The following is a 22,781-nucleotide window of genomic DNA, read 5'->3' on the forward strand; positions in this document are numbered from 1 at the left end:
TTCTCTATGGATATGCAAAGGAAAAATGGCTGTATTTTTGCTTTTTGAGAAGTGTTCTTGGTTTTTCTTTGGAATCGAGAGGGTAGGGCATGCTTTCTTCAGTATCCTCCCCACCTCAAAGTTTTTATTCCTCTCACCAACAGGATTAGGCAGAACCTGAAGGAAAAGCATGCTCGACATGTAGCAGATCTTCGAGCTTATTATGAATCAGAAATAAACAGCTTGAAACAGAAGCTGGAAGCAAAAGAAATTTCTGCTGTGGAAGATTGGAAAAGAACCAATCAAATTCTTGTAGACAGGTATAACTTACAATTTCACTGTAAAGGTAGCGGTTCTCCAACTTGAACATATTGTTTTCCCAGAAGAGCAAAATATTGTGATGATAGAACACTTGAAAGACATGTACTTTGGATTTGAAAATTTTAACCCAGACACATATTTTCCTAAGGAATTATTTTTAGAGACTTGAACCAACCCTTATAATATTTTAACAACTGACTTGTGGCCGTTTATTTCTTATGGGAAAAGTACTGAAACAGTGGAGCAGATTTTGTATAAGTAGGGTAATGTCACTTATGTGAGGATTAGTCCTGGGGATCCCATAACAAATTTCATGACTAATGTCCTGCAGCAATTTTCAACCTTTTTGTTATACCCAGACATAAATAACTTAAAAAACAACAACAAAAAGCTGCATGTTCTCTTGAGCCAGGCCTCATGAACCTGTGGAGTCAGTGAGCCCATGCAACACCCCATGGAAACACTGGGGCTGTGAGATAGCTTTAAACCTATTTTAACAAGAGAGAATTGTTTATGAAATTTGATGCCTTACCTAGTGTTAATAACAAAATACCTACATCATGCTTTGCAGTTAAGTGGGATTTACCTGACTGAAACTGCTGCATGTCCAAATGATAGCGAACATTTCTTCTCTAAGCAAAAAAATACAAGCCCCTTTAAAAGAAGTTAGGAAGGAACAGAAATTTGGTCTAATTAACAATTTAATTTTCAGGTTTATGGAAACACTAGTTTTATGCTAAAAAGATATTGGTTGCTGAGGTAGTTAACAGGCCTGCCTTATTACTAGAGTGTTTCTAACATTTCATTTTGCTTTTGGTGGTGTGATGATAGGAAGAAGTAATTTGCAAAGAGCCAGGAAGAAACCCCAGGTTTAGTTTAGGTTTTGTTTTGTTTTGTTTTTAAGGACAAAAAAGAAATAGGTAGCTAGGCTAGAGGAAGTCCGTTCTTAGTTTAAGAAAGCAAAAATGACCAGAAGTACTTCCTGTTGGAAAACCAGAAGTATGAGAGAAGCCCACCAGCAGGTTTGCTGTTGTCAAGTTAAAGACAGGATGTGTACAGTATGTATTGAAGGACTGGCCCAAAGAAGGCAACCAGTAAATGATAGCTAATTAAAACATTTTTATATCTAAAAGTCTCTAGAGCAGATAGAGCCATGACCAAATGTAGGGGGTGCAAATTGGAAGTCAGGATTTTAAAAGTGGCTGTGTTGTCACAGTTAATAACAGTGGCAACATAGGGTACTAGAGTAAATGTAACACTAGCATTCCATTATTTGTTTTCTCCTGTTTCCCAAAAAAGGATTTGATCTGGCTTACAGTATAAAATTATGCGTTGTAGATGAAAGTAGAAACAGAACAGAAAATTGCAGTATTTAGAACTGGAGATGTGATTGACCTAAGACAAAAACCGATCTTATGCTATGAGCATACACACCAGCTTTTTTTTTGCAAACTTAAAATTGCAAATTGGGGATCGGACCAGTACCACAGTGGGGCCATTAATGCTTATGCTGTGATATCAGATTGGTGTGTCACACAGTTGCCACTCCGGGGACCTGGTCTCTGGCGTATCAGAATCAGCATGGTCCCCAAAACAGCAAAACACAGTTAACACACACTTGACTATTCAAGTGATCTTTCTTTGGAGAACATTTTTTTATCAGTATTTAATCTCTGAGAGGCTTTAGTGCATAGTGCTTAGGAGCATGAACTCTGGCTCCGGATGGCCTGGTTCAGAATCCCAGTGTGACTGCTTGCAATCTGTGACCTGCAGCCAGTAACTTAAACTGCTCTGTCTCTGGTTTGTCTTCTGTGAAATGGGAATAGCCACAGTCCTCACTCAGAGGACTGTGAGGATCGATGTGAAGGGCTTAACATAGAGTCTGGCTTTTATTATTCAGAATACATCATTACACGTTGAGTCAGTTCTCCTATGTATTTTGTTGGTTTGAGGTTCTATGGTAATTAACTTTATAAAGTATTTCATTATAATATTTCATTGTAAGCTAAAAATAGTATAGGAGGATATGGTATGAAAAGGAAGTCTCCCTACCCCAACCTCCAGTCTCATGTCACAGAGTTAATTTTTTGCTTCTTTGCAGAAATTGTTGTACATATATATATAAGCATATATAGAGTTTTTTTTATAATGATCAAGCTATTTTATGTATAGTCTTCTATATTTTGCTTTTTTCACTTAATATGTCTTGGGGATCTTTGCATATCTTGATTATTGTAAAGTCTGTTATTTTCTCTAGATACTATATTGTCATTAGAGTCATTGGGATATATTTTACTAAATGGCATCCTGGGTCTTAGCTAACATTGGAGTTTTATGCTATATATTGGAGAATCTGTTAGGTTTATGCAATCTTTTAAGGGAAAGGATTTTACCTTCTAATTGTTTAGTTTTGATTTATGGTTTTTAGATGTGGCCAATTAGATGGTGCTCTAAATGAAGCTAACAGTTGCTTGAGAACACTTGAAAATAAGAATAACTTACTGGAAATTGAAGTGGTAAGTACTCTTTTTTTGTTGTTCTAGTGGCTTCATGTTAAAAACCCTTTTTATTAACAATGCCAGAGACAAATGAATAGTTCTGTGATAACATTGGCTATGTGTTTTTCATCTTCTCCAGGTTTTCTTGTTGCTTAGTACGTTTATATTTTGAGTACTGTTGGCTTTCTGGGATAGTCTAAACTTTTGCTCTTTTAAAAAAAATTATTTTTTTATTGAGATACTATTTGAATATCATAAAATTCACCATTTTAAAGTGTACAATTTTAGTGGTTTTTAGTATATTAACAGTTGTGCAACCATCACCACAACCTAATTCCTGAACATTTTTATCACCCCAAAATGAAACCCCTTACTGAGCGGCCATTTCTCATTACCCCCCTCTCCCCACCCCTGGCAACCACTAATCTACTTCTTTATGGATTTCCCTATTCTGGACTTTTCATATAAATGGGATCATATGATATGTGGCTTTTGTGTCTGGCTTCTTTCACTCAGCATTTTGTTTTCAAGGTTCTGCCTTGTGGCATTATCAGTACTTTGTTCCTTTTTATGGCCAAATATTCCATTGTGTGGATATACTTAAGTTTGTTTATCTATTCATCAGCTGATGGACATTTGGGTTGTTTCAACCTTTTTGGCTATTATGAATAATGCTGCCATAAACATTTGTGTACAAGATTTTGTGTGGACATACGTTTTCATTGTTCTTGGGTATATATACCTAGAAGTAGATAAACTTTTAAATAAACTAACTTTCTTTCAGGCATTACCAAGTTTTATTCTTCTACCCAAACCTTATAAACTAGGTTTGGAGTAAAATGCCTTTCTTTCTATACATTGTTTCCCTGTCTTTGCTGCTTTTTAAGTTATCCTTGCCCTCTCCTAACTTGTGAGGTCAGAGGCTTTTGTCTTTCTTGTTAATCTTATAATTCTGGCACCCCAATGCCTGGCACCTGGAAGGTATTCAAGAAATAACTGTTGAGTGAATACCAACATTTCAGATGCATTTTGAGTTTCTCTTTTAGTTTCATAGTAAGTGAAAGAATAGAATAAGAAATTTTTTTCCCACTAAATATTAATGTTAAGCAACGAAGTCTAGCTGTATTTTCAAAATCATTTTCCTGAAAGCCATGGTTATTTTTTCTTCATTAAAGTCATCCACAGGAGCTATTGTCATATGTGATTCCTAGAATCATAGCACCTCAGGCATTAGTTTTCTGTCTGTACTTATGATAGTTTCAAGGAGCTATTATTCTTGCAGAAAAATCCTTTCTAGATTCTTTATCTCAGGATATAATAAAATATTAAATTTGTTGATTTCCATTTGTTTATTTCCCTTTATTAATTTTCTTTAATATTTTAATGCCCACAATTTATTAGCTATTATTGAGGCATCTATTTTTTTCATTAAAAATAATTTATTCTTGTTTTTATTTTGTAGAATGATTTGAAAGAACGCTTTAGTGCAGCCAGCAGTGCCTCCAAAATTCTGCAGGAACGAATTGAGGAAATGAGAACAAATAATAAAGAAAAAGACAATACCATCATTCGACTAAAATCTAGACTGCAGGATTTAGAAGAAGCATTTGAGAATGCTTACACACTCTCAGATGATAAAGAAGCTAGACTAAAACAAGAAAACAGAATGTTTCAAGATGTAAGTGACAAATAATGGTACCATAATGACATGGTTCCCTAAAAGTGATTTGTTCATTGCACTCTTAAAAGCAATTATGGCTTTTTTTAAACCTTCAGTTTTACGTGACTTTGCTATAGCTGCAAATAGGTACACTCTTGATCTAGGAGTCAGTTGGGTCTGATCTTGAAATAGGAAGTCAGGGCTGTGGTGTTACTCACACGTACCTTTCTCTCTAGTAGGTCAACTTTTGAGCTGTCTTAAGTTACCGTCTGTGTGTCTGGTAGGGTAAAATGCTATGAACCAGATTTAGAGCAGGTTTCATGGAGCTTTTTCACTTTAATTTAGTTTTCCTTAAAATTTGGATTTGTATGACATTGAAACTGAATTAGGTTTCAAATTGTTTATTTTTTTCTTAGTTTATCTTAATATCCTTTGTCATGGTACATAATCTGAAAAAGTATTTAGGCTGTTGAAATTTTCTTCTAATAGATTTGATTCTTTTTTTGTTGTTTTCTCTAAAAATTATTTCCATGAACGTAATGCATGTAGCTGGTTTAAATACTCAGATCTCAGATGAAGAGCAGTCTCCTTTACCATGTATTCCTACCTTGATTTCCCCTTTCCTAGAGGTCATCACTTTCAGTTCTTTTATCTATTTCTTCCAGCATTTTTCTCCATGTTTCTAAATAACATAGTCCTATTGATTGCTTGCTCACTCTTCGTTTTCAGTATTAGACATTATATATTGACTTCCTTCTGTGCAAGGTCACAGTTTTGTTTTCTTACTCCATTTGGACCTAATACACTCTCTCCTCCTTCTCCTTCCAATGTAGTTATTATATTAAATCGATTCTAAGATGCACATTATCATATTTTCTGCCATCTCTGAGATTGGGATGCATCTTAACATCATTGTATCATAGTTTAATGGGCAACACTTTTTTTCTCTTTTAGTAGTACATAAAATAATGGTAGATTTATAGTCAGTGATTTCTGAGATTTGAAATACAGTACACCACCATTTACAGTTAATTCAGTATTTGGTATTTATTATGACTACGTTTTGCTCAAAGGTAAGCTGCTATGTACAGTAATTACATTTCATTTTTTTGTACAACTTTTTCTTAGAATTGATAATTTCCTTGTTTTTAATCTGCTTAGGTTTCTGTGTGCCTACCACTTACTCTCCCAACTTCAGGATGATGGTGAAAGCAAGTCCTTAGCCTTGCTTCAGTCTGATTTAGGTGTTCTCTAGGTCTGATACACAGATATTCCCATCATCCTGGGAATTAAATTACCTTGCTTCTCTCTTGTGTTCGGATCTCTTGTTTTGTGGATCCTAGGTCTACCTCTTTGTTTTGTAAGAGTACATCCTCTGAAAAAATGATGCATGGGACACAAATTTTGAGGCCTTCCATATCTGAAAACGTTTATAGTTTGCACTCAAATTTGAATGATAATTTAGCTAAGTAGGAAGTTCTAAGTCCAGCTTCATTTTAATTTGGTGCTATAATCAGTTTCAAGCATCGCCTTATGTTTTCCAACTTCCAGTGTTGCTGTGAAGGACGGATGGCACCTTTGTGATTACCAGTTCCCTGTGACCTGTTTTTTCCCCTTCCTCTGGAAACTGTTAGGACTTTGCCTTTCTATCTCTGTGTTATGAAATTCCAACTGATGTGCCTTGGTGTTTATTTCTTTATTTTGCCGGGCACCCTTCCTTCTACATATTCATGTTCTTCAGGACAGACAAATTTTCTTGTTTTCTTTTCTTTTTTTTTTTTCACCTTCTATTCTCTCTTTTTGGAACTCCTGTCAGATAGGTGTTGGGGCTCTTAGAGTGATTCTAAAATTTTAAAAATCTTTTTCCTTTTATTTACACCTCTTTGCTTTTTGTTCTACTTTTTTTTTTTATTAAGATTTATTCACATACAATACAATCATCCAAAGTATATAATCCATTGATCACATTACCATCATATAGTTATTCATTCATCACCCCAATCTGTTTTTTATAACATTTTCCTTGTACCAGAAAAAGTGAAAGCAAGGATAAAAAAAACAAGCGTAAAAACAGAACACACAAGTTGTCCCCCCGCCATTCTTCCTTTAGTTCTCCCCTCCACCCCGTTTTTCTACTCATCCATCCATACACTGGACTTTCCCAATCACATTGTCGCTCCTCATAAGCTACATATTTATACAATCGTCTTTTAAGATTCAAGAGTTCTGGGTTGTAGTTTGATAGTTTCAGGTATTTACTTCTAGCTATTCCAATTCATTAAAACCTAAAAAGGGTTATCTATATTGTGCGTAAGAATGTCCATCAGAGTGACCTCTCGGCTCCATTTGGAATCTCTCAGCCACTGAAACTTTATTTCTTTTCATTTTGCATCCCCCTTTTGGTCAAGAAGATATTCTCCATCCCACGATGCTAGGTCCAGATTCATCCCCAAGAGTCATATCCTGTGTTGCCAGGGAGATTTACACCCCTGGGAGTCCGGTCCCATGTAGCGGGGAGGGCAGTGAGTTCCCTTGCTGAGTGGGCTTAGCTAGAGAGAGAGCAGCTGGGGTGATTTTGACCCCCATGAAACATTTGGCAAAGTCTGAGACATTTTTATGGCCACAGCTTGGGGTGTGCTGCTGGCCTCTGGTGGGTGGACAGTGAGGATGCTGCTAAACTTCCTACGTGCACTGGGTGCCCCCACCTCAGCGACTCACCTGGCCCCAAAAGTCGGGTGCCTGGGACAGGAAACCCTGACAGGAGAATTGAAGCCAAGCCCCCACGTTGCATTTGGTTGATGTGCCAGTCAAGCATCTCTTAATTTATACAATTCCCCTCCCCCTCTTTAAAAAACTTTATAGTTTTAATAAGGAGAAAAAAATATTCTGGTATAGAGACGATGGTGAAAATTGACAAAAATAAAAAGAACAAGAACATACTTAAGAAAATATTAGCATCATAATATTTTAAAACATTTGCAAACAAATTAGGCAAATTTTTAACAAGTGAAGACATTACTTTTTCAAAAAAGAGCAGTAATGGATGATGATTTCACTTTCCCCTTGTGTGCTTTTTTTTTTTTTAAGAAATTTTATTTTGAAATAAATTCAAACTTACAGGAACAGTTGCAAAAACAGTACAAACCCCATACATAGAACTCCAGCATACCCCAACCCCCCTACCCTGTTCTACTTTTTAAAGAACCTTCTTCAACTTTATCTTCTAGCCCTTCTGTTTAAATTTTTATTTTTGCTGTAATTTCTTATTTGTTTTCTTTTTCTTTAAAAATAGTGTACTGTTATTGCTTCAAGGATGCACCATCTTTTATCCCACCAAGGATATCATAGTTTTTTGTTTTTTGTTTTTTTTAAGATTACTTCTGTTTCTTTCACTGTCTTGTTTCCTTCTGCTTCCTTTTTTCTTTTTTAATTTTTTAAAATGTTGGAACTTTAAAAATTTGCCAGTGACCATTAGCTGTTAAGATTGAGGCACAGAACGCTATTAGAAGGAAGCTTTGTATTTCTATGTAGGGCTGTTGAGTGTCATTCTAGGGTGATGGAGCAGGGAAGCAGACGTTTTGTTGTGGGGGAAGAGGGCTGGAGAATGTTTCTAGGTTCTCGTTGATCTGTTCCCTTGGGCAAGTCAGTCTGTTTATAGAATTATCTGCAGTCATCTGCCTGGGAGCATCTAAAGCTGGCCACCAGTGTCCAGGAACCATGTGGGAGGCTAGGCAGGCTTTCAGCATTCAGGACAGGAATTTTAACATAAGCCCTCTGTTTTCTGCCTGGTGTACCTTATCCCTGCTCCTTGCTGGAGTGGTGTCCCTAACTCTGGAGCTGTGTTGGGATAGGAGAGGATTACTTACCTGGCTGCACAGAATATGGAAGGATCCGGAATCCACTGTGCCCTCTGTACAGATGTGCAGCCAGTCCCCCAGACTCCCTCACTCAGCATCCCAGAATGCTTTGGGATGAACCCTGAGGCTTTCCAGAGTTCTTTGGCCTGAATTGATTTGCTTCTTTTTAGCATCCTCATTTCCAGACACTTTCCCTGCTCCTTTTCCCCCCAAATTTAACATCTCTTATTTTCCTTTCCATTCTCTGTGTCCTTCTGGCCCTATGCTTTTTTTTTAATATACTTTATTTTTTAGGACAGTTTTATTTCCAGAAAAATTGAGATGGTACAGAAATGCCCATATACCACACACTCAGTTTCCCTCATTATGAACATCTTACACTGGTGTGGTATGTTTGTTGCAATTAATGAACCAATGTTAACACATTGTCATTAACTAAAATCCATAGTTTATTCAGATTTCCTTAGTTTTTGCCCAGTGTTCTTTTTCTGTTCCAGCATCCCGTTTAATCATCATGTTTCCTTAGGCTCGTGGCTTTGACTGTTTCTCAGACTTTCCTTGTTTTCGATGACCTTGACACTTTTGAGGACGACTGGTCATGTATTTTGTGGAAAGTCCCTCAGTTGGGATTTGCTGATATTTTCCTCATGGTTAGACTGAGGTTATGGGTTTGGAGGAGGAAGATCACAGAGGTGATAATGCTCTTCTCATGTTATATTAAGGAACCTTATATGTTTTTTCTTTCTTTACTGTCTAGAAAAGCTTCAGGAGGGAATGGATACATTCTATTCAGTGTGCTGTATTTGATTAGAACTTAATGTGGCTTTGATTATTCTTCTTATAATAGTATAGTTTTAGTTTATATGAGTTCATGAGCTGCTTTTAAATGTTTTTAAAATATTTTGGCTTTTAAAATGTTTTGTACTTTTTATTTTGGCGAAATTTCAGACTTATGGGAAGTTGCAAAAATTGTATAAAGAACTCCCACTTACCCTTCACTTATAGTCCCCAAATGTAGCATTTTACCGAGCTTGCTTTATGATTTTCTCTTCATTTAGTTTAAGGTTTTTTTCTGAGCTATTTGAAAATAAGTTGCAAATATAATGTCCCTATATCACTAAGTACTTCAGAGTGTGTTTCCTAAAAACTTACATAGCCACAGTAAAGTTAGGAAATTAACATTAATAGTATAGTCTGATATAATCTATTAACTTTATTGAAATTTGCCAGTTATCCTACTATTTCTTTATAGCAAAAGAAAACCTTTTTTTTTTCCTTTGTCCAGGATTCAGTCCAGGATTACATGTTACATTGGGTCATCACTTCTCTTTGATCTCCTTTAATCTGAAACAGTTCCTCCTCTTTGTTTTCTTTTGTCTTTTATAACCTTGACATTTTTGTGGATCATAGGCTAATTATTTTATAGAACTATGCTTTCCGGTATGATAGCCATTAGCTTCATGTGGCTATTTAAATTTAAACCGATTAAGTTAAATAAAGTTTTAAATTCAGTTCCTCTGTTTCACTAGGCACATTTCAGGTGCTCAGTAGCAGCCTGTGGCTGGATGCTACCATTCTAATCAGTGTTGATATAGAACATTTCCATCATGGCAGAAAGTTCTGCTAGACAGCACTCACTGTTGTAGAATGTTCCTCAGTTGGGGTTAGTCTGTTTCTTCACAATTAGATTCAGGCTGCCAAAACCCATAGCACTCTCCCAGAAGTGAAGCTGGGCCCTTCTTAGTGCATCATGTTAGGAGGCACTTGTTAACTTGGTGGTATTAACTGCAGTCACTTGGTTAATGTGGCTGCCAGGTTTCTCAACTATGAAATTGTATTTTTCCTTTTGAAATTAATAAGTATCTTATGAGGAGATAATTTAAGACTATGTAAATATCCTTTTTTTTTTTTTTTAAATCAACTTTTTTCTTGCTGGTGTAAGCATCCCTTGAGAAGTCTTAACCTGAAATGGTGGTTGCCAGGTGGTGATTTTTCTAATTCCACTATTCCTCCTACATTTATTAGTATTTTAATGAAAGAAGATTTCCTTTCTGCTTTTTATCAGTTTGGATTCATGGATTCTTATTTTATTCAATGGGTTATAATTTTTTGGCTATAATTCTTCCTTTGATGCTCGCATTGCAAACATTTCAGTCTGGACCCTGTATCTTTTTGACCTGTTTCTATCATTCTTTGAAGATGTCCATACTTTCTGATACAGCAAGGTGCTCCAGACTCATCTTGTATTTTCCATCCCCAACCTTGGAATCAGTCATTTTTCCAAGGAACCCTGGTTTCTTTTAATGGAAAACGGTATTTAGAAACTAAGATTTGGCACCAAATGTATTTATTGCTACTAGGATGTCGCTGTTTCTAATTATTTAAAAAATTACCAAAATTATGATTGAGTAGCAGTGAGGCAGCAGAGGATTGCTAGAATGTTGTTTGTTTCTTTTTAGCTGATTATATTAACGTAACCAGTGATAACACTGACTTTGCAATATAACAATTTCAAACATACAGAAAAGTATAGAGAATAATATAACGAAAAGCCAGATACAGTTGAAACATTCTCTTCTGTTCCTTTCTCTCCCACCTTAGGAGGTAACCGCTATGCTAAATGTGCTCTTTCTTAACCCCATGCGTTTTTGCATTTTAAGGTTTTATTTCATATGTATGTGTCATATGACACAATATATGGTAATGTTATGTGTGTTCTTAAACTATGTACAAATAATGTTGCACTGCCTATATATTCCTACATGTTTTTTCTCTCAACATTATCATGAGATTTACCATAATAAAATTTCTCATTTTAACCATTTTTGAGCATACAATTCAGTGGTATTAATTACATTCACAGTGTTGTGCTACCGTTATCAGTTATCCATTATCAGAACTTTTTCACCACCCAAACAGAGACTCTGACCTATTAAGCAATAATCCCCACTTGCCCTCCCCAACCCATGGTATCTGCTATTCTGCTTTCGGTCCTTATAAATTTGTTTATTCTAGATATTTTATATATGTTGAATCATACAATATTTGTCCTTTTATGTCTGGCTTATTTGATTCAACGGAATGATTTCAGGATTCATCCACATTGTAGCATGTATCAGAATGCCATTCCTTCTTACAGCTGAATATACAACCCATTTTGTTTCTCCTTTCATCTGTTGATGGAGATTTGGGTTCTTTCCATCTTTTGGCTATTGTGAATAATGCTTTTGGGAACATTCTTTTTCAAGTATCTTTCAGTTCTTTTGGATATATACCTAGGAAAGGAATTCCTGGGTCATATGATTCTATGTTTAACTTTTTGAGGAGTTACCAAACTGTTTTCCATATTTATTCATTTTTATTTAAAAGTTTATGTCTTGAAATGTTTCAGATAGAAAAAAAGGTATAAAGAATACTATTAACAAACATGTTCTATCCTACCACCCATCTTAAGAAACAAAATACTACAGATACAGTTGAAGTCCCCTCTGCACCCTTTTCTGATCATGTTTGCCTCTCTCCTTCCCACAAGTAACTCATCTGAATTTTGTGATTTTGTTTCCATATATTTCTTTATATCATCACATGTATATGTATCCTTAATCATTGTTATTTGTTTCGTTTCTTTTAAACCTTTTTAAATAAATGGCTTAATGCTGTATTTACTATTCTGCAACATTTTTCATTTGTAAGGTTTATCCAAGTGGATGTATACGTGTAGCACTAGTTCATTTGTTTTCATTCCTCTGTAATATTCCATTGTATGACACTGCCATAATTTATTAATCCATTTCTTGTTGCCAGTTTTTGTTACTGCTGTTATGAGCAGTGCTACCATGTACGTTCCTACACAGGGCTCCTTCTGCAGATGTGTACAAGTGCTCTAGGATATTGTTCCAGTGGCCACAGCTGCAGAACAAATCACGCCACAATTTGACATGTTCTGATCATGGATCCTGTGGACCAGGAGCTTGGACTGGGTCCAGCGGGGATAGCTTTGTCTCTGTTCCACAATATCTGGGACCTCAGCTGGAAACTCAAAGGCTGGGGGCTAGAGTCTTCAGAAGGCATGTTCAAGCTTGACTGACAGTTGATGGTGGCTATTGACTGGGGGTCCTTCTTCCTTTACATCATGATGGTTGGGTGTCAAGGACCAGTGTCCCAAAAGAACATCCTGACAGCCACCTTGCCTTTTATGACCTAGCCTTGGAAGTCATATGGTGTCACCTCTGCCACATCCTATTTTTCAAGGCTGTCCCAAATAGTCTCCACCTCTTGATGTGGAGTGGCAAGGTTCTGGCAGAGCATGTGGGACCGGAAATACTACTGTGGCCATTTTTGGGAAACACAGTCTCTCGTAAGAATATACTCAGGAGTTGAAAGGCTAGGACATAGAAGATAAGCACTGTCATCTCTATTAGTTATTGCTAAATTGCTCTCTGAAATGGTTGTACCAGTTTATTTTCCCGCCAGTACTGTATGAGAATTCTTATTTTTCTAGACTATCTCCAGTGCTAACCATTTCCAGGCATACAATTCAGTGATGTTACTTACATTCACAATGTTGTGCTGCCGTCACCACCATCCATTATATCTACTGACTTTTAATGTTATCTCTATTGTATGTTATGTTTCCTTCCTGTGTGTGTCTGTTTTGGGGCTCTCTAATGACATTGGTGTCTTTATCATCCTTGAATCAAAACCACCCCATATTAATTAACTGGCATTTTAGAATGAGCTTTGATTTTTGGTTTAGTTTTACCTTACTTTGTTCTTGTTTTTTCAAAAATCGTCTTCCCTATTTTTGGCCCCTATTTCTCAGCTTGTCAGATTTAATGAGAAACCTCTGTTTTGATTGGGATTTCACTGGATTTGTAGATGAATTTGGAGACAACTGAGGCTTGCAGTATTACCTCGTCTCATTCATGAACATGAACATGCTTTATATCTCCACTTATTTAAATCTTTTTTAGAAAAGTTTTTCAAAAAGTGTTAGACTTTTTTTTCATTAAGGCCTTTTGCATCTTTTGTTAGAATTTTTTTTCTTGGGTACTATATTCTAGTATTTGCCAACATATTTCTACATAATGTGCTTCTATTGTTGTTTCAAAAATACTTTATATTATGTTTGTAGTAGATGAGGATTTAGGTCCTTCACATGTCATTTAACTATGTATAGGACTCTGAGTGCACATTTTTTTCCATCAGACTATTAAAGACTTTCTCCCATTATTTTATGTTGCCTATGAAATAACTGATGATTGATTCTCAAACCTTTCCCCCTCTCAGTCTCATGACTTTTGTTTCTTCCCCTTTTTCATCATCTTTTTTTTAATTTTAAAAGCTTCAAACCTACAGAAAAGTTGAGAGAATGATACAGTTAACACCCCAGTATATTCTTGACCTAAAGTCACCAATTATGGATACTTTATACATTTAAGAGTGAGGCAGTGAAAGGCTATTTGAAGATGATGTGCATGGAAGCAGTCTCTTTTCCGGTAGCTTTCACCTGAGGGTGATTGTAGAGTGATGCACTAGACATTTTCCTAGGGGCCCCCAGATGTGAATAACGTATAAATGTTTTTTTCTGGGGTTATTCAGTGTTCCCAAGGAAGAGTCTTTCAATCTCTTGCCTGGAACGTATCGGCCAGCTCTGGGGTTGTGAGGGAACGGGGAGTCGAGCAGTGGTTTTGCAGACTTACTTAACCATTCTTCCTTTGTTCTTTTTGCCTCCACCTCCCCCGTTATGCTTAGGTTTCCCAAGCTCCATTTTCCTCCCATTCACCTTCTCTGCTCTGCCTGGCTGGGACAGCCCACTGCTGGATGGGATTAGGGAAGGGCCCTGGGCTCTCCCACTGAGGAATTTCAGCCCCTTCCCTCTGGTCTGCCCTGTGCGCCAGGCCTGTCCGCCTCTGCACCTGGCTTTCCGCAAGTCCTGAGTCTCTCAGGGTCCTGTGACAGTGCCAGCCTCCTCCCCGTATTCCTCATGCAGGCATCTGAGCTTGTAGCCTCCTCCACCCCGTCACGCTACCGCTTGTCTGTTTTCTGTCTTATAAAACTTGATCGAAATCTCCCACCTGCTGCTGTTACATCTTTTGTTCTCTAGTTCCTTCACTGTTAATTTAATGGGATCTCAGGAAGAAGAGAAAATCTATGATGAATCCGTCTTTAACGAGAAGCCTCTCTTAAGTGTTTTTAAATAAATTGTGTAATTATATGACACCTTTGGCATTGTACCTTTACGCTGAATAATTAATTTTGCAAAAAGTAATATGCTTTAAATGTGTGAATTGTATGCTATGTAAATTATATCTCAATAAAGGTGATTTTAAAACAAACAAAAAGGAGTATGCAACAATTTAAACAGAGAGCAACAAGCATATGAGAAGCCATGTAGTTATTTTAGAGATATTTGTTTTTCTTATTCCTTTGTTTTGTTTTGTTTGAATTTTTTTTTTTTTTTTTTTTGGTAAGTAAAGTTTAAAATTTTTAAAATAAGAACAATGAATAAATTTTAATTTCTTAAAATACCTCTTATATCAAGATGATTGGTTTTTTTTTTTGCTTTTTAGTTTGAATAAATGCAAACTTACACAACATTTACAAGAATAGTATAAGGAGCTCTCACATTCCCATTACTCAGACTCATCAATTGATGTTTTCCTTTATTTTGCTTTAGCACTATCTTTCTATGTATATTGTCTCTCTTTATATAAACATTTTGTTTATTGCATATTTATATAATACACACATAGGTATATACACATACACATTTTTTTCTTGAACCATTTGAGAGTAAGTTGTAGACATCATACTCCCTTATACCAAAACTTTCAGTGTGTATTTCCTAAGAACACAGGCCTTCTCTTACTTAACCACAGTACACTTATCAAAATAAATTGGGCAGTGACATAATACCGTTATCTAGTAACATTCCATATTCAAATGATTCTGAGTGTTTCAATGATATCCTTTATGGTCCTTTTTTTCCAGTCCAGGGTCCATCCGGGGATCATGCCTTACATTCAGTGGTTGTGCTTCTTAGTCACCTGTAGTCTGGAACAGTTTGTTAGCCTTTCTTTGTCTTTTGTGACATTGGCATTTTTTGAAGAGTATGGGCAGTTATTTTGTAGAATATCTGTCAATTAAGATTATGTTTAATTTTGTGGTACAATTCTTTGTTTTTTCCTTGTAGCTTTTAGGAGAGTATGAGTCCCTTGGAAAAGAACACGAAAGAGTAAAGGTAATGGTAGCTTGTTCATGTTCTGAATTAAATTGGAAATGAAGAAATCTGACCGTTTCTGTTCCTCTACTCCCCTTCCTTCAGCCCCATCTAGCTGAACTAGACCATTCTCTTTACCTCTCTGTGAACATCTGTCTTTATTTCAAAAGATCTGTCCTACTTTGCAAGTTTGTTGGATTTGTTATTTTATTTAACAACATATATTGAATGGCTGCTGCATTTAAGATGAGTTAATTGAGATGAAAATTTCTAGAAGAGTATAGGTATCTTATAGATGAAAATAATTATTCAATACTATTTAAATACAAAGTTTTGAGTTTCAGAGCATTACCTTTTTGTGGGGTTGTTTGAGTTTTCTGAATGTTTGAATTCTTAACTAAAGTTCTGTTTGGAAACCACGTATTTGAATTCAGTGAAAACCTATTGTAATGCTCTAAGTGGGGCCAGATAATTCTATTGCATAAAATGCAGGGTTGTATTATTCAAAGTTAGTGAAAAGACCTACATAGCTAGTCAGCCAAGAGTTCTGGGGATCCAGGAGCCAATAGTATTACATCTGAAATCTCATTATCACAGGTATTTGTTTTACTGTTCTGAGGTTTTAGTCAAGTTTGGGGTTAAAATATGTCCATCTTGTCACTGGATTTTCCTAGTCAAGCAATGTATAATGGGGTATAGCTGCTCGGCAGGGAACTTCCATACAGCTGTTTGTGTAGGCCAGGGTTTTGCCGCCTCCGTGTTTGCCTTGCATTGGCTCTGTGTTTGAAGCCATAGTTACTGGTCATCTGCATAATTTTCTTTGTAGCCATCTCAAGTGGCCTTAGCTTAGTTTTGTATTATGCATTTTAAAACAAAAGGAATACATCTGAATATTTATCATCAATTACCTAAATTTTTCCTTTATTTTCGTCTAGGAAACATTAAATACAACTGAGAACAAATTGCTTGATGCACAAACTCAGATTTCCGATTTGAAAAGGTAAAGTGTATTGTTTTACTCATAAGCAAATACCTCTCTGTCCTTAAAGCACTTCAATATGTGTCTATATTGTAAATGATGAAAAGGAAGTTTTTCTTTAGGATTTTTAAGCAATTTGAGAACTTTTATCCTAGTCTCCCCAGGACATGGAAATACATTTGGATTTAGAATAAAGACATCTTATAAATTATTAAAATGTTTTGGTGGTTGTGCCTCAGAGGTGTGCATTTCCTCAAATATTATGTGTTTTTCTAGCATGGGTAGAATCTAAATGACACTAAACCATTGGTTTAGAAAGAACCTTTAAGTAGCAGTCTGGTTCACTGAGTTATTTTTGTGCTTCAAAAAGAAAACATCATTCAGACCATCTTTGTGGTTGTTCGCTTTTTAAAGACCTGATTTGGAGACAATATTAATGATTTGATTTGCTTTATTAAATAGGAACAGATTCATAAATAGTTCCTGTAACACATGATTAGCTATTTCTAATTGGCTTTAAAGCATATTTTTGGATGTGGATATTAGTCAAGTCCCGAACTTAGGGAGCTCACTGTACTCCAAAGGACTTCCCACAGGGGAGTACAGGAGAGTCATCCAGCTTTCCCATCTGCTGAGCGCTGTTTCGGGATATATTTAATTGTAGTGATAGTAGCTCTCTTATCAGACTGATATAAAACATCAGCCTTGTAGAGTTTTCTTTCTCAAATCTTCCTTGCAGGGCAGGAAGAATTTGAGCATAAAAGATAGGAAGAGGAAATGTGCAAAATTTAAAACAACAGAAAGAATGCCAGTGCATCCTCAAAACAATTAATTGTCCAGAGTATTATTTCTGTTGGTAAATTTGAAAATAGGCTTTTTTCCTGAATATACCATGAATTAGATGAGTAGCCTATCAATTGAGAGTTGTTTGCATCTTTTAAAATTAAGGAATTTCTTTCTAATAGCTCTGTTTTAGAAATTAAGCCTGCTTCCTCTTTTCTTTTGTGCAAGTGTTGCCCATATACTTGATATGTATGAAAACATGTTAGAATTAAACATGTTAGAATCGCAATATATTTGACTATTTTATTTTTATTTAATTTTTACCCTATATATATTTTGATCAATAATCAAATTTATATATTTTTTATTTGCTCCATTGTCTATTTGTTATTCACTTTTCCTTTGTAGTATATGAAATGCTCTTCATAGAGTTTAATGACTATTACTCCTCTTCTACTTATTTTCCCCGATTTTGTTCAGATTTTAAAAGTTTACTGTTGCTGTTTACTGTGAAAAAGGTTTATGGACCTTTTGTTACCCATTTTCTAGGAGGGTCTGTTAAATAATTTGTAATTGAGCTCTGTTTTAAACTTGTTGAAATATATTTAATTTATCTTGTTGCTTTTGAAATAGAACGATTTCAAAACTTGAAGCTCAGATCAAGCAAGTAGAGCATGAAAATATGTTAAGTCTTCGTCATAATTCTAAAACTCCCATGAGACCCTCACATGCCAAGTAAGTTATTTCATGTAATGTCTTTAAGCTAAAAATTGGTGCAACTTTTCATTGAACTGAGAAGCTCATCTGTCTAAACTGTAAGAAAGTGAGGGCTAAATGTCACTACAGAACTTAGATATGTAAAATAATTATTGAAAATTGGAAAGGTCTTATACAAAGACATTTGCAACTTGAGGAATTAGTAGAACCAGGTTAGGAGTGAGGAGACTTGGATTATATTTTGTTTTTTACTCTGCCCAGTTTGGAACTCAGTTTTCTTATTTTTGGCAAACCAGATTCTCTGCCCGATGCTCATGTAAGTCAAACGATGACACCGGGGTTTCAGAGAGAAAAAAAGTTTTATTACAGAGTATGCCACAGTGTAGGAAAACAGGAGGCAAAAAGACCTCTCTCTGTCTCCTTGAGTCACAGGTTTGGGATTTTTATGGGATTAGACAAAGGGAGGTGGGGATAGTGATATTGAAAGTTAATGATTGATTGGTTATGGTTAATTGAAAGTGTGTAAGAGTCCTGAAGACTGCAAGAGCTGGGGTAAGCATTAGGTTGCCATTTACAGAATTAACATAAGTCTAGGAGGTTCTTTGAAAAGTCTGGGTAAGCCTTTGTTAACAGTTTGCAGAATTAACATAAGTCTAAGAAGTTCTTTGCAATAGATTACAGTTTACAGAAGTATTGTACATAATTTAATTAGCATAAGATAACTAAGCTAAATAAACAAACAGAAAAAAACTGGTTGGAACAAATAGATTGTTACCTGTTATAGGCTATTGTAAAACATAAGATAACAAGTAAGGGGTGGAAGTAAACTAAAATTACATTTACAATTAAAATCTTGTACAGGGAAATGGGGGTAATTGATGACGACAGCAGCTGCCAGTTAAAGTCACTGTAAAAACAAGGACATTGGAGTAGAACATCTCCAAAGGCCTTTTAGCCCTAAAATTCTGGAAATTGTATCCCTACATGAATGTAAAGATTTATGATGTTGGATATTCAGTAGGTTCTGTGGTTTTTCCTTTAGTTTTTTCAAAATTAACTTTGCTATAATCTGAGAGCAACATCTTGATAATATATTTACAGAATAATAGTTTTTTCATATTAAACTGGTTTCATTATAGTTTTGACCTGAAAAAAAAGAGTATCAATGAGTAGATCATAACTTAACACTGATGTTTATCTGAAAGAGATTATGTTAAATTGTAATTTTTAACATTTCTCAGTTGTCATTGTTAAATGACTTTTTCTAGATCTTTGTTAATTAATCTTAGGTTTTAGTGGAATGCAGTGACTTCGTTTATTTAAAGAAAAAATATATAAATAACTGAATTGAAATTAATGCATTTGAGATAAGGGAACAAAAGGGGATCCTGAGTTTGGGGGATGGGGAAGGCCTTTTTTGGTGCTGACAGGTAGGCACAGATATCAGCATGTAGTGGAGAGGGGAGATGTGGAGGGTCAGGGAAGTTCCAGACAGAGAGATTAACATTGCTAAAGCCTGAGACAGGAAAGAATTTAGCAAGTTTTAAGAGCCTAAAGGAGGTTAGTGTGGCCTGGATATTTCTAGGAAGGGGTAAAGTAGCCCAAGATAAAATCAGAGGTGGACAGATCACGAATAACCTTACAAGGCATGGTCATGAGTTTGGATTTTATTCTTAGTCCATTGGGAAGTCTTTGAAGAGTTTTAAATAGTGAAATGATGTGATCTGATTTTTTTTTTTTTTTTTTTTTTTTTTTTTTTTTTTTTTTTTTGGTCCTGCCAACAAGGAGAAGATTGGAGAGGAAAAAGAGTAGAAATGGGGAGATACCAGTTAGGCTACTGCAGTGGTTGGAGAGAAATGTGGTCACTTGTTGGTGGCCATGGGGATGCACAAAAGAGAATTTACAAGAGATTGTGTAGGTAGAACCTGGTGGAATGTGGTTATGAATTGGATGGCAAGCTAAGAAAGGAGGTGTCCTGAATAACTCCTTAGATTCTGGGGTTGGAACAACTAGAGATGTCATATATTGAACTAGGGAAGAAATAGGAAGAAGAGACCATGGAATAAAGATCAGAAATTCCATTTTGATCATTTTAGTTTGAGATTCATGTGGATTCCAAGTAGCATGTGATTTGAGTTTGGAGCTCAGAGATAGGATCCCAGGCTGGAGTTAATGAACATAATAAGTTTTGGAGTCATTTATTTCTAGATAGTATTTAAAGCTATAGGATGGAAATAGAGTATGTTTACTGAGAAGTGGGCCCAGGACAAAGCTATGTAGGAACCCCAACATTTTGATGTTGGATAGAGGAGTTGACAAAAGAACCTGAGAGAGAGCCGTTAGAAAACTAAGAGGAAAATTGAAGCGATTACCAGTGTTGAATGCTGATGAGAAATCAAGTAAGATGAAAGCTGAAAAGAGTATATTAAAATTGCAAGGTGGAGGTTATTGATGACTTTGAGAACAGTTTGGATAGAATGATCGAAATGGATTCCAGTATGGAGTATATTGAAGAGTAAATGAAAACAACCTAAATGTTTTCCAGCAAGGAAAGTCATATACTGTAATGTATTTATACACAATACCATACAGTGTGACAGTGCATCAACTAGATAGGGGTTGGTACACTACTGCCCCACAGGCCAAATCCAGCTTAGCATCTGCATTTGTAGGGTCTGTGAGCTAAGAATGGTTTCTACAATTTCAAATGTTTGAAACAAAATCAAAAGAAGAGTATTTCATAACACATGAAAAATCATATGAAATTTAAATTTCGGTGTCCATAAAAAAAATTAGAACACAACTAATAAAGGTTTAGTATCCAGAATGTAAAAGAACTGCTACCATTCAATGAGGAAAAAGACAACAACCTCCTCAATAGAATAGTGGTAAAAGAATGTGAACAAGCAGTTCACAGTAAAAGAAACCCACATGGCTGATAAAAATGCAAAGATACTCATTGTCACTTGTAATCAGAAAATGAAAATGATAGTGAGTTACTAGTGACTCCAATCAGACAGGCCAAACTTAGTCTGCTAATTCTAAAGTTTGGCAAAGGTATGAAGAAATAGGAACTCTCGGAACTATTAGTTGGGCTTAAAATTGGTATAGCTAGTTGGGAGAGTGATTCGGCAATATCTAGTGAGGTTGAACATATGCACACTCAGTCAGTTCCTCAGTTTTATTTTTAGATTTTTACCTTCAAGAATTCTTCTACACATTCCTTGTGGCATTGCTTAAAGGTGATATATAAGGAACTAAATATCCACCTACAGGAGAAAAGATGACTTGTGACACATTCGTACTCCAGATGAATGAATAGAATGACAGAACTCTGTGTGTCAGCATGCATAAATCCCAGGCATGAGATGAGTAGGAAAAGCAACATTGAAAGGATTTGTACACATTGCCCTTTATGTTATTTTAAAAATACAAGCAGCGCTGTATATAATTTTCTATCTTAGAATTTAAAATGAATATAGCAAAATGTTAGCTTTTGTTAAAACTGAGTATAGGTAAGTGGATGCTTGTATATTCTTTGTAATCTTCTAAGAATGTTTGAAATAGGAAAGAGTGACTGGGAATTGAAGTGAAAATAGACAAGAGATAACTCATAAGAAGTTTGGTGGTAAAAGGGAGTAGAGAAATAGGGTTCTCCTCTCAGGGTTTCTGATTTCTCTTTGAAGTGGGAAGGATGCTTCTCACCTGACAGTGCAGAAAGAGGGTGAGAGGTTTGAAGAGATTAGAGCCTGGTGTAAGAGGTTTTGGAAAATGGGAGCTAGTTGACTTGAAAAAGGGAATGTTGCCAGCCAGCAATGGGTGTCTACTCAAGATGGTGATGATGATTCTGGACGTTGGGTGACTTTTCCCAGCAAAGCTCAGCTGTGGGGTATAGTTTTTAAGAGGGAAGATCATTGTATTCAGGCCTGGGCTTTTGCTGCTCTCAGGAGTGATGGAAGGTGAGAGGGAATGAGAGTCAAAACTATTTGCAAATGGATAATTATTCTCATGACTCCAGAGTAAATCAGGAGGGAAGTAAAGCTAGGAGGGGATGGTAATAGAGAATGGTGTGGCCAAGGATCCTAGGTTTGAGTGTATTGTGTCCCCCAAATGCCATTATCTTTGTGGTCTTGTGTGGGGCAAACGTTTTTGGTGCTGGTTGGATTTGCTTGGAATGTGCCCCATCCAGCTGTGGGAGATGATTCTGATGAGATGTTCCCATGGAGGTGTGGCCCTGCCCATTCAGGGTGGGCCCTGATCGGTGGAGCGATATAAATGAGCTGACTCAAAGAGAGAAAAAGAGAGTGCAGCTGGGAGTGATGTTTTGAAGAGGAGCAAGCTTGCTAGAGAGGAACGTCCTGGGAGAAAGCCATTTTGAGGCCGGAGCTTTAGAGCAGATGCCAGCTGCTTTCCTAGCTAACAGAGGTTTTTCGGAGGCCATTGGCCATCCTCCGGTGACGGTACCCGATTGCTGATGTGTTACCTTGGATGCTTTGTGGCCTTAAGACTGTAATTGTGTAGTGAAATAAACCCCCGTTTTATAAAAGCCTATCCGTCTCTGTGGTGTTTTGCATTCTGCAGCATTAGCAAACTAGGACACCAAGGATCCTAGGTTTGTGTTCAACTTGCTGGGGTGATGTTTGAGCACGGGAGCCTGAAGAATAGGGAAAGAGTCTTTCGAGTGTTGGTTTCTGAAGGGGCATATTCTCTGGTGATGAGCGAGTCCAGTGAACATCCCTGAGGTGGACAGCTGAGGAGAAGCAAG

At 36.3% G+C, this 22,781-nt stretch overlaps 1 protein-coding gene across 9 annotated transcripts in view; it reads left to right on the plus strand.

Annotated features, from left to right (window-relative positions):
• MPHOSPH9 (M-phase phosphoprotein 9) overlaps positions 1 to 22,781 on the plus strand; it is a 60,848-nt gene that overhangs the window by 23,120 nt on the left and 14,947 nt on the right. For all 9 annotated transcript variants that reach the window (XM_037816832.1, XM_037816830.1, XM_037816836.1 and 6 more), the window contains 6 exons: positions 144 to 299; positions 2,729 to 2,816; positions 4,261 to 4,476; positions 15,511 to 15,558; positions 16,473 to 16,537; positions 17,933 to 18,034. In XM_037816832.1, the coding sequence (XP_037672760.1) occupies positions 144 to 299; positions 2,729 to 2,816; positions 4,261 to 4,476; positions 15,511 to 15,558; positions 16,473 to 16,537; positions 17,933 to 18,034 (675 nt within the window). The remainder of the gene's footprint in view (positions 1 to 143; positions 300 to 2,728; positions 2,817 to 4,260; positions 4,477 to 15,510; positions 15,559 to 16,472; positions 16,538 to 17,932; positions 18,035 to 22,781) is intronic.

Source organism: Choloepus didactylus, chromosome 23, assembly GCF_015220235.1.
Source record: "Choloepus didactylus isolate mChoDid1 chromosome 23, mChoDid1.pri, whole genome shotgun sequence".
Classification (NCBI taxonomy): domain Eukaryota; kingdom Metazoa; phylum Chordata; class Mammalia; order Pilosa; family Megalonychidae; genus Choloepus; species Choloepus didactylus.